Below are 12,918 nucleotides of genomic sequence, written 5' to 3' on the forward strand. Positions count from 1 at the left end.
AGGATAGAGAGTTTTCTTGCCTCTTCAAATATCCTGGGGAAAGAAAAGGACAAAATACAGATAATAATGCACTAAGGGTAGCAGCTGCAACCAAAGTTACCTGTGAATGGCCACATGATGAAAATAAATGATTAGGAAAGGATGCCAGCACTGAGGTGTCTTGCCATTCCCCATGTGTCAGCTAGGCTCCCCGACCAATAAATGTGATCTCAGATCTTAGGCCCCCTGGGATCTGCATCTTGTGTGGTGTCACCAGTTGGAAGAGATTATATTGCTATTAAGACAATGTTTCCTGAATTTAACAGTGATCAGGACACAGGTTCAGAGCTCAGACCTGACTACTGAAGGCCATTGTGCCTGAGGCCGTTGGACAGGAGCCCCCAGAGAAACCTCCCTCTGGCCCTCTAGGGCCAACAAAGCCACAGCCCAGACCCTCATGGGCATTTTCCCCTGAGCCTGGAGAACCAGATATGTCTCTTCACACATCACCAGTCCAGGAGTGCACCAAGTAGAAGCTATGGAAGAAGAATGGCACCTGTTTTCAGGCCAGATGGTTAGCCTTTTAAGGCTCTGAAATTATCTATGGGAGATAGAGTCTGGAGGAGGCAATCTGCAGACAGGGGCTAAAAAGCAATACAGTGGTACCTCGGGTTAAGTACTTAATTCGTTCTGGAGGTCCGTACTTAACCTGAAACTGTTCTTAACCTGAAGACCACTTTAGCTAATGGGGCCTCCTGCTGCTGCCGCGCCGCCGGAGCACGATTTCTGTTCTCATCCTGAAGCAAAGTTCTTAACCTGAAGCACTATTTCTGGGTTAGCAGAGTGTGTAACCTGAAGTGTATGTAACCCGAGGTACCACTGTAGTCTGCTCTCAACATTTGCTGTAGTAAGTTGCTCACATGGGTCTCCAAACTTGCCTTTTTCACTGTGGAATCTGGCATTAGTCCAGAACACACACATTCAGTGGAGGAATCTGCATCAGAGCTCTTGCTGCTAGCTACAAATTGTTTTCCTGTCACATAGCCACTTCTCCCCATGTAAGCCCACCCACCAACTGTGCTCTAGTTAGACAGTCAGTCCTGCTGACTATATGACCTATATAACAGGTTTAGATGGCATTAGCTACAGCTAAGTCTTCCTGAAGCTATTACAAAACTTTGGAACCACTCTCTGGGAAGAGGTCAGGAAAGTTTCTGCACTAATTAGTTACTACAATCACACTCAAATTTGTTATTATTATTTTTTTAAAAAAAAGATTTCAGAGACAGCAGCTTCTTGAAAGCCACCCATTGGTCAGAACACTACGGTGGCAGCATCATTCTCAATATGCTTTCCAACTAAACTGGACACAATGATAATTTTCTAGATACCATAATTTCCACTTCACCGTTGTCTACCCCAAAGTTTATCAAACAGTGGGCCTCAAACAGTCTTACAGTCTGCCCACTGTCTCCCTGCTTGCTGGCCCTATGCCCTAGCTGTGCTCTAACCGTTTGGTTAGATCCATGCCAGTACCAGCAACTTATTTACATACTGAGTAAGGCTTTTGACAAAGTCCCCCATGATATTCTCGCAAGGAAGCTGGTAAAATGTGGGTTGAATGAAGTAACTGTTAGGTGTATTTGTAGCTGGTTGACTGATCAAACCCAAAGCATACTCATTCATGGTTCCTTGTCATCGTGGAAAAACATGGCAAGAGGGGGGCCACAGGGTTCTATCTCCTGGGTTTGTTAAACATGACTTGGCTAAGGGAATTGAGGGGATGCTCATCAAACTTGCAGATGACACCAAACTGGGAGGGGTAGCTAATGCCACAGAAGACAGAATCACAATTCAAAATGACCTTAATGGATTGGAGAACTGGGTGCAAGCTAACAAAATGAATTTCAGTAGGGACAAATGTAAGGTTCTGCACTTAGGCAGGAAGAACCAGATGCACAAATATAGGATGGGGGATAACCTGGCTTACTAGCAGTACTTGTGAAAAAGATCTAGGGGTCGTGGTGGACCACAAGCTTAACATGAATCAACAAACAGTGTGATGAAGCAGCAAAAAAAGCTAATGCTATTCTAGGCTGCATCACCAGAAGTATAGTGTCCAAATCAAGGGAAGTAATAGTACCGCTCTATTCTGCCTTAGTCAGAACACACTTGGAATACTGTGTCCAATTCTGGGCTCCACAATTTAAGAAGGATGTTGACAAGATGGAACGTGCGCAGAGGAGGGCAAACAAGATGATCAAGGGTCTGGAAACTAAGCCTTATGAGGAGCGCTTGAAGGAGCTGGGTATGTTGAAATGGATCAGAGGAGACTGAGAGGAGATATGATAGCCATCTTCAAATATTTTAAGGGTTGTCACATGGAGGAGGGAGCATGCTTGTTTTATCCTGCCCTGGAGGGTAGGAATAGAACCAATGGCTTCAAGTTACAAAAAAGGAGATTCCAACTAAACATTTTGGGGGAAACTTTCTGACAGTAAGAGCTGTTCAGCAGTGGAACAGGCTGGACTCTCCTTCCTTGGAGGTTTTTAAACAGAGGTTGGATGGCCATCTGTCATGGATGCTTTAGCTGAGATTCCTGCATTGCAGGGGGTTGGACTAGATGACCCTGGGGTCCCTTCCAACTCTAAGATTCTATGAGTAAAGGTGGTGGACAGAGAAATTCAGGGGGACAGGAAGATATGTCTCCCCACTCCGAGGAGAAAGGCCCCGAGGTGGTGTTGAAAGAAATAAGAAATAAAAGGTTAATAGTTAATTGTTGTTGTTGTTCAGTCATTTAATCATGTCCGACTCTTTGTGACCCCATGGACCAGAGCACGCCAGGCACTCCTGTCTTCCACTGCCTCCTGCAGTTTGGTTAAACTCATGTTAGTAGCTTTGAGAACACTTCTCCTTGTGCCCTCCACCTTTCCCAACATCAGGGTCTTTTCCAGGGAGTTTTCTCTTCTCATGAGGTGGCCAAAGTATTGGAGCCTCAGCTTCAGGACCTGTCCTTCCAGTGAGCACTGAGGGCTGATTTCCTTCTGTGACTTTACAAAGGGGTACCTGAATGATACTTGCCATTGCAAATATGTGTTTATCCCTGGAGGAGCCAGTGTGGTTTGATGGTTCCAGTGTTGGAGACCAACCTGGGAGATCAAGGTTCAATTTTTATTTCAACAAAATTTGTATACCACTTAAGTCCAAATAAAACTTGCAAGTGAGTATAAAATATGCATTAAATCCCAAATCAGCCATGAAGCTCACTGGGTGACCTTGGCCCAGTCTCTGTCTGTCAGCTATCTCACAGCGATGTGTTGAGGACAAATTGGGAAGTGAAAGAACTATGATGCCACCTTGAGCTCTGTGAAGAAAAGGAGAGATATAAATGGAGTGAATAAATAAATAATCATATTCACACTTTACATGCTTTTTAATTAGTTCTTAAAATTACAAAAGAAAGAGATGAGTTATTGCAAATATTACCATCAATATTCAAACAAAAGAAAACAATACCATCTGACAACATAACCATCAAAAGTTTCATTCCAAAAGGAAATTAAAATTGCCCAGTCAATACATTATCTCTTGCCTGGATGGAATATGTTAATTTATTGTCATGTCCACTATTTTAAAAATATTCTGACCAGAGGTAGTAGTCTCCTCCCCCCCATACATTGCAATCAACATTTTCACTCCTATCACAATATTGGTAACTATTTCCACATTAACATATATCCATATATCCTTCCAAACATTTTAAAAGTCAGTTTACTGGATTTCTTGGAATTGAGTATCCAGCAATTTGCTTATTATTTTCTAAGGCTTGCCACCAGAAACCTTGAATCTTATAATCTCCTCCATACATGTGTAGGCAATCTGCAAGGGAAGTTACCACACCTCCAGCAATTATTATTAGACAGGTTATATATAGGTTTCAATTTGCAAGGCATCAGATACCACTCATGCAATGTCTTGCAATAGTTTTCTTTCAAATGCATTGACAAAAAGTCAAATCTCTGTGTTTCTTTTCACATTTTCAGGATTCAGCATGCTTCCCAGGCATAAGAAACTCTCCTGATAAAAATCACAATCTTTTCATGTTCTTTTGAAGGCAGACACACAAACCCATTAAGTTGTGAGCACTGAGCCAGCTAAGTGCTATATAATGCACTAAACACTACATTGCCCTTCTACAACCCATCCAAAAAAAAAAAGCAAGCTATTACTTCTTATATGCTGGAAATCAATTACAAGATGGAAATTGAAATCATTTTAGTTATTGTGTGCCTATCACTTTTGCTCCATGATGATTGCAAATCTCTTGCAAAATAAACTGCACTTCGTCAGTTTTGTACAGCTTAACATCTATAGCAGTAACTAGTTCAACAGCTCCTCTTGCTTGCAGGCCCCAGAATACTTAAACCCTGGTGAAATATTGCAAAACAAGCCATCCAGGTACAATGCAATTCCCTTGCTAGCTTTCCCTCCTTTACAATCCTTTCCTCTTAGGATTTCCAAAGGTTGGTATTACTACATGTGGGGCTGGAAAACTCCCTAACGTCTAATACTGTAATTTTACATCTGACATAAAAGCCAAACAGAGACTATCTCTAGACAGAAGATTATAGCTTACAACAGTTCAGTCAAATTCAGACAGTCACTCCTCACTGTGAATATAAGGCTGAGCCACGTTTCTACGCATGTGATCCATTATAGCAGAGTGGAGGAAAACTGGTATTTTTCTGCTAAGGCTTCAATCCTATTCACATTTGTCTGGGAGTATATTGAACTCAATGGGACTTACCTCTGACGAAAAATATGATGGGGGGAAATACATAAAGCCCATCACACCCCCCCAGAGTATATCACACCCTGAAATTCATGGATGGCATCTAAAATTTTGAAATAAAACCAAAAGCTTTAATTGATTAGTTTATACTTAACATTAAGCTAGTGCATATTGGTATATTTATTTATTCTAAAAATTAAGCTACTCACACTGCAATCCTGTGCACACTTACCTGAGAATTAAATCCATTGAACGTATTGGGACTGCTAAACAAACATGCATAGGACTGTGTTGATTAAGTTTTTAAATTGGATTTTTGATCAGCTATCCCTTTTGACTGGTTCCCTGGCTTATCAGTGGCCCTCAAGATGTTGTTGGACTCAAACTCCCATTAGTTGCAGTTGGTATAGCATATGGCCCGAGATGAGAGATGGGAGTCCTACAACAGCTGGAGGAAGATAGGTTTCCCATCTCTAGTCTATAATCTGCCCCCAAGGTTTGCAAATTTCTCCAAACCGAGCAGCTTCAAGATAGGCAGTTGTGTTTATAGAGTACCAGTTGATGACACATCCGATTCTAAATAATGGTTCCCAATAATGATCTTTGTAAGTATGACCACAGATTCATACAAACTGTTGCCACAAAGTGGCAATTGTAACCAATAATGCTTTGGTCAGGCATTTCTTCTTCCAAAGGATTGCTTAGGCATCATTCTGCATCAGTAACTCCCATACATAAGAAGCAACGCTGAGCTTTATTCAAGCAGCAGACTTAGAATGTGTCTCCAAACAGCAAAACATGGTTCACACATGCACACTTATCACACAAAGGACCCTGCATGTCTGAACCAGGCATCATAGATTCAACAGTACAGAAGCTTTCAAATTACCTCACACACAATTGTTTTTCAGTGTAGTTAACACATTCAACAGTGAATTCTTAAGGAAGTACTGTAATCAAGTTATAGAAAATCAAACACAGCAGGTGGTGGTGCATGGTCGTTCTTCTTAGCTAGTAGAGGAATGAGACTGTGATTTTATAATTGTTAGAAGACGCCCAGAGTGGCTGAGGCAATCCAGTCAGATGGGTGGCATATCAATAATAAATAATAATAATAATAATAATAATAATAATAATAATAATAATAATTACTACTACTACTACTACAGTATTAGCATGCTAACTAGTCATGGGATGCCTGTAATTATTTTCTTCTCTAAATCCCTTTTCCTTTTCTAAGCCCAAAAACAAGGACTATCTTATAATGGTGTTTGCATTTGTAAGCTTCTTTGAGAGCCCCTTTTTCAGCATAAACTTGAGTGAAAACCTATTTCCAACACCTTCCATGACAGGCACAGATTGTGAGGAATGAGTAGTAATTTTTACATGAATGTGTTTAAGATATGGTTACCAAACGTCCCCGTTTCCCAGGGACAGTCCCCAAATTTATTGCTGGAATGTCCCCGGATTTCATTTAATGTTCCCAGATTTATATTTTAGGTGTTGTAGTTTTGTTAGTAGGCAATGAATGTTGCGTGATTGGTTCAATGGCACAAGACACATCATATGGGGACTTCTGGAGAGGCAAAATGGCAGGCACCACGGCAGCGGGCAGCTCCTGAAGCCAGCCAGAGCCAACTGTGCTACCAGGCTGGCTCTGGGCTTTTGAGACTGCCGCTACTGCCGCCGCCGCTACTGAGGGGGAACTGGGAACACCCAGCACGTCAACTGGGGGAACCACTGACCCCTCCCCTGTGACCCAAATCAAGCCAGGTGCGAGAGCGTCTGGCCACCCAGCCGACTGCCCAGCGGCGCTCCAGGGCCAGTAAAACCCCGGAGCCAACACAGGGAGGAGGAGGAGAGGAGAAAGAGAAGGAAGAGAAAGAGGAAGGAGAAAAAAGAGGGGAGCCCCAAACTTGCCGCGCCACTGCCACCACTGAGGAGGAGAGGTAGGAGAGCACCGGGAGGGCAAGGACACACGGTCGAGCCCAGGCTCGACCTGAACCTACTCCAAGGCGGCTAATGCTCCAAGAGAGGAGACCAGGGCCCAGAGGAAGGTCGCGTGACAGAGCAGAGGAGACCACAAAAGAGATTACTTCTTTTAAAAAAATTAAAAAATTAATAACTTTTTTTTACTCTTTTTTTTTAAGTGTCCCCGGATTCTTTGGAAAAAAATCTGGTAACCTTAAGAAAATTAGGATGTAACTTTTCTGGGACTTTCCATCACCTCCCATTGCTATGCGTTAAGAACCTAGGGAGACAACAGATCTTGGGTCCATCTAGCTGAGCCTTTGCCAAACTGGTACACTTCAGATGTATTGCACTATAGGTTCAATTGGTGTCGGGCAGCAGTTGGACAAGGCTGGCCTAGTGTTTGTCAGCTGTACTCTGGGGTTTCAGAAAAAGGATTTCCCCTACTGGACCTGGAAATGCCAAAAATGGAACATGGGACCTTCTGCATCAAAGCATATGCTCTAACACAAAACCAGTGGATGAGGACAGTATCATCTTTCAATCGTTTACAGGGGTGCCTAAACTTTTTTCAAAGAGGGCCAGATTTAATGAAGTTTGATGAGTTGTTTTTAGGATTGAAGTTGCTGAGCTTTTTTAAGGATTTTACCCCAGGACATATGCTGCCATGGGGCGGACTTTGGACATCTAGTGAATTATTTGCACCAAAATCTCACCTAGTGTTTTTATTACACTGAAGGAAAACAGCTGTTTCATCTTCCTTCTTTTTAAAAAATGTATTGCATTCCTCCACAACCCTCTGCATCTTTATTCAGACGTGATAATTAAATCCGTAAGGGAACACGACCTTTTCTTTCCGGACAAACAGCAAACTACAAAATGTATGGACCTTCTGCGTGCTTTTGCGGCAACATCTATTACTCTAGAATCCATTTCTGAACACAGCAGCGCCTGATAAATCGCTGGAGCTTAAAGACAGGCTCAATAATTTGCAGCGGGGCAGGCACGCGATTTTCTTTGGTTGCAAATGCAACACCGAAGAGTCCCCCCCTAAAGCAAACATTGCCCATTTAACAAGCAGGAGCCGAAGTTTACAAGACCCCTTTCCCCGCAAATCCCTCTCTCCTCTTCCGTCCAAAGAGCGCTCGACTTCCTCCAGCCCCGGCCACACCCAGCGGTGTTTTGTTTCGCTCCTTCCACCCTCCCTGAGGAGCACCCGGATGCGCCGGGCGCGGAGCCTTCATTATTGCTACATCCTCCTCTGCCTACTTTTTTGAGCACCGCCGGCGCGGCGCCTTTAAGAAACGAGGCTGGCCACGCCCACCCCTTGAGGCCTCCTCAACCAATCGCGAGCGAGGCCGGGCTTAGGGGGCCAATCGGCGCCGCCTTTAGTGCGAGGCGCTCGAAGCCGCTCCCTGAGGCGGAGAAAGCAAGATGGAGGCTGCTCCTGAGAGGAACGGTGTGTCTCTCGCCGGCGGTGGCGGCGGCTTCGCCCCCGAGGTCCCCGAGAGGCTCCAGCAGCGGGAAGCGGAGCGGAAGGAGGAAGCGGGTCGGCGGCGCCGCGAGAAAGAGTCTCTGGCGGTGCGGGAGGAGCAGAGCGACTACTTCGCCGCCGCCTTCGCCCGGGAGCGGGCGGCCGCCGAGGCCTTGCTGGAGCCGGAGCGGGACGCCGAGGCCGTGTCGGAGGCGGCGCGGCGGCTGCAGGAGCTGCAGCGGCTGCTGACGGACTCGGTGCGCTTCCTGGCCCCCTACGAGGTGCGCCAGGCGCAGGCGGCGCTGGGGAGGCTCCAGGACGCGCTGGCCGAGCGGCGCCTCCAGCTGCAGCCCAAGAAGCGCTTCGCCTTCAAGAAGGGCCTCAGGAAGGAGGCCCAGGAGGCGCCCCCGCCGCCGCCGCCAGGGCCTTCGACGCAGGAGGGTCAGCCAAGCCGGGCGGAGGAGGAGAAGGAGGAGGAGGAACCCGGGTGCGGCTTCAGCCGGGCCGAAGGGCAGGAGCTGGAAATGGGGCCGGCCGAGCTGCTGCAGCGGGACGTGGCGCTTTCGCAGCTGAGCCGCTGCCGGGTGCGGCTGCGGGGCAACCCCAACACGCTGTCGGTGCGCGGCTGTCGGGACTGCACGGTGCTCTGCGGACCCGTGTCCACGTCGGTGATGGTGGACGGCTGCGACGGCTGCGTCGTGGCCCTGGCCTGCCAGCAGCTCCGCACGCACCTGGCCACCCGGAGCAGCTTCTACGTGCAGGTGACCTGCCGGGCCATGCTGGAGGACTGCAGCGAGGTCCGCTTCGCGCCCTACACGTGGACTTACGAGGGCATCGACGCCGACTTCGAGACTTCCCGGCTCGACAGGAGCAGGGACAACTGGAACCAGGTGGACGACTTCAACTGGCTGGCTAGGAACGAGCCCTCGCCGAACTGGAGCGTGATCCCCGAAAATGAGAGGATCACGGGCTGGGATTGAACCCGTGATTGTAGCCCCTTCGCCTCCGCAGAGGGGACTAGATATTGCCTCCTGCATTTTGGAAACAGCTTACCAAAGGATGCAGTTAGAGATACCAGATTGATGTCCTTTTCTTGTTCCTGGTATTGGTTTAGGCAGTGTAATAATCTGGGGCCAAACACAGCCTGGTGGCTCTTTCTACCTAATGAATGGTGCTGACGCCTTCTGTTGTGCGCACTCTGTGGCTGCCTTAATATTTCTCCAAATTCTGTTATGGTGGTGCTTTCTCATCTCTGCCCCCGCTTTTAAGATGATAAGATGTGCCATACCACTAAAGTACTCTTGGTTATCTGCCCATTGTGCAGGTTTAAAAAAAGATAATGCTTTGGATGGCGAAGTGCTTCAGCTCTGTAACACATTAGAACCAGTGCAAACGTTGAGGAAAGTATAACCTTATCTAATGGCTAAATTGATACTTGTAGTTAAAGCTGAAAAAAACTGTTAACAACAATTAGTATATCACATGTCTGCCAAATAAGCTTATTTAGGAATGTGGCACATGTATAACAGAGATGCTACAAGTCAGAATAGGGGTGTCAAGCCATCCCTGCAAGTAGCTGCCTAACCTTTTAAACAATTCAAATTATGCTTTATTTCCAGAAGCAAACTTTGGATGGACTTCCACTTCAGTTTCAAATGTCCGTAACAGAATATACTTTCTAAGGGATTACCTGCACCACCTGCAAAATGTCACCAAAACGTGTTGCTGAATTACGGTGTTTGTAAGCTTTAGTTCACCTTTGCACCTAGAGCTGACAAATCTCTAATCCCGAACAAGTGCATATAATTGGTTTTGGTTTCAATTAACGCTGTACCTGCAAGTTTTTGAAAGGTCTGTGACCAGTCAAAAATGTATACATGCATTAAACAACTAAAGCACATGCTTAATTCTCCCACAAAAATCATTGTGAAATTAAAAGTGCTGAACTCTGGCTAGATTGTGCCCACATGTTTATTGTGCTGTATGCAAGAAAACTACTTTGACAGTAACCATAGGAAACTTCATATAGCATTTTGCATATTTCTGTACAAATATGAAATGGTCTGGACATTTCAAAGTTTTGATGTACTGTCCATGTTATTTCCGCAAATGTCATCTTGGATTAAAACAAACTAGTCACTGTTAAAGGTAATGCCTTTGAGCTCAGTATTGTTGGCCTGTCTATAAACACTGTAAAATTGGTCTTCATTACTGTTTGACTGTAACAAAAATCATTTCCGTTCCTTATCTTATTTTAGTATTTATATGAAAGTAGTTAAGAATTTACTAGTTTCATAAAATATTGATGGCTTTTCCCTGTTTACAGGCTGCTCAGATTAAAAAGTCATATGTGACTGGTTTCTTGTGAATTTTGTTTTACAAGTGGTACTCTACCTCTTAATATCTCTATGACACTGGGAGGAGGTTACATAATTCACAGGCCACTTGTCACTCTCCCACAAGAAGGGAGAGAAACCAGAGGTGGCATATCTTGAGTGCTCTACTGCTGGTAGCACTGTGAATTCCAATAATTAATTGGATGAATGGCTGCTAGTACCACACACACCCTAGCAAGCTGTTATAGGTGAGAAGGTATAGTGTTGTTGATCCCTGTTGTGCAGCTTGGATCTAGGAATATATTGTGTAAGCAGAAATGTGCTTGTACAAGACAGCCCTGCCAAATGATTCTAATTTCTTTATCCTGCTGTGAAATGGCTACCATTCCAGAAGATCCCTTGACTCTTGAAGCAGCTTTCAGAAGGGGCAAAGAGGGCTGTAGTGTGTGAATGGGGGAGAAACCAGGGAAAGCTCTGTTGTGCAAGTAGAAGGCCTTTCATAGGTTAGAAAGACACTGCAGCTAGACAACTGACACGGGCAAGCTGATCAGCAGTCCAGTCCTTGCCTCCTACATCAGAAATATTGTTGTTAATTATTAAATTTATATACCACCCTTCATTTGAAGATCACGGGGCAGTTTACAACACAAGAATACAAAATGAAACACAACATGCATAACATGATAACAAAAAACAACAACACAATAACCCCCTCCTCATGAACACATTTAAAAGACCTGCTGAAGACCTTCCTTTTCCATTTAGCCTTTTAAGTAGAGATTTAAAAAAATATAGGTCCCATCTGCACTCTACATTTAAAGCACTATTATACAACATGAACAGTCACGACGACCCCCCCCCCCAATATCTTGGGAACTGCAGCCCAGTAAGGCTGCATAGGGCAGACAGGAGCCCCCAATTCCCCCTCACAGAACTAACATTACCAGAATAGTTTCACAGTCAATCCCTCTCCCCAGGGAATTTTGGAAAATGTAGTTCTGCAAGAAGAGCAGGGGCTTCTAGCAGCCCCCAGCAAACCATAGCACTTAGGATTCTGGGGGAAAACCATGGCAGCTCAAAGAGGTATGACAATGCCTTGAACTTAGGAAGACTAAACTTCAGGAAGTACTTCCTGATGAAGCAAGCTGATCAGTAACTGAGCAGATGGCTTTGGAAGGGGAAAGGACTCTCCATTGAGAGATTTGTAAGTGGGGGTGGAATGATCACTTACAGAATGGTGGGCTACAATGCCATTGTCAGGGCAATGTAAAAAGCATGTTTTGTTTCATTTTTTTTAAGCAAGTTGATTTTTCACTGAAGATAGTAATGTTTCCGGTGCTAAGGTGGTTGTCTGCAATTAAACCTCCCTCACTTAAGAAGAAGCTCCCATCTAAAGCCATATCACATACAAAATGTTACTTATTTTAATAATTTCTATACCTATAAGCAGGGACGCGGGTGTCGCTGTGGATAAAACCTCAGCGCCTAGGGCTTGCCGATCGCATGGTCGGCGGTTCAAATCCCCACGGTGGGGTGCGCTCCCGTCGTTCGGTCCCAGCGCCTGCCAACGTAGCAGTTCGAAAGCACCTCTGGGTGCAAGTAGATAAATAGGGACCGCTTACCAGCGGGAAGGTAAACGGCGTTCCGTGTGCTGCGCTGGCTTGCCAGATGACCTTGTCACGCTGGCCACGTGACCCAGAAGTGTCTGCGGACAGCGCTGGCTCCCGGCCTATAGAGTGAGATGAGCGCACAACCCTAGAGTCTGGCAAGACTGGCCCGTACGGGCAGGGGTACCTTTACCTTTACCTTTTATACCTATAAGCAGTGCACGAGAGGGATACATTGTACATAGTTAAATCAGTTAAAAGTAACCATAAATGTTAGCTATAATTGTTCATATACTCAGAGAGTGGCATCTATAGTGATGGGTTTTGTCATCCTTTATCCAGGCTCCTTCCTGTATGGTTTTATACCAAGATTGCTCAGTGCACTTCTGTGTCGCTTGCTCACTGTCTTAATGAAGGCAACAGTTTCAAAAGTACACATCACTGGAAATCTACCAATGTAGCTTAGGACACAATGTATTTTTTTAAAGTGTTTTTATTGAAAGTTTTCAACATAAAACTAATCTAAATTACAAAAATGGTAAGAAACCAAGAAACGAGAAGAGAGAAGTGAAAAGGGAGAAAAAGAGAGAGGAAAGGAGGGGGGAAATAACTATAAGGGGCCTTTATCACATTTATATCATATATATCATATCATTTATCCACACAAAGAAAGGTAGACCCTCCCAGCTCCCACCTGGGAGCCTACTTCTTCCAGTCTCCCACCCTGAGAGAACCTTTCTACCCTGTCTTTCCTGCTGG

The 12,918-nt window shown here is 45.1% G+C and overlaps 1 protein-coding gene across 1 annotated transcript; it reads left to right on the plus strand.

The window, feature by feature from the left end:
• Positions 1–7,160: 7,160 nt before the first annotated feature.
• On the plus strand, positions 7,161–10,570 carry TBCC (tubulin folding cofactor C). The gene has a single exon (XM_081905301.1). The coding sequence runs from the start codon at positions 8,177–8,179 to the stop codon at positions 9,194–9,196; it is 1,020 nt and encodes a 339-aa protein (XP_081761427.1). The 5' UTR covers positions 7,161–8,176; the 3' UTR covers positions 9,197–10,570.
• The last annotated feature ends 2,348 nt before the right edge of the window (positions 10,571–12,918 follow it).

Source organism: Podarcis melisellensis, assembly GCF_964234715.1.
Source record: "Podarcis melisellensis genome assembly, chromosome: 3".
Taxonomy (NCBI): Eukaryota; Metazoa; Chordata; class Lepidosauria; order Squamata; family Lacertidae; genus Podarcis; species Podarcis melisellensis.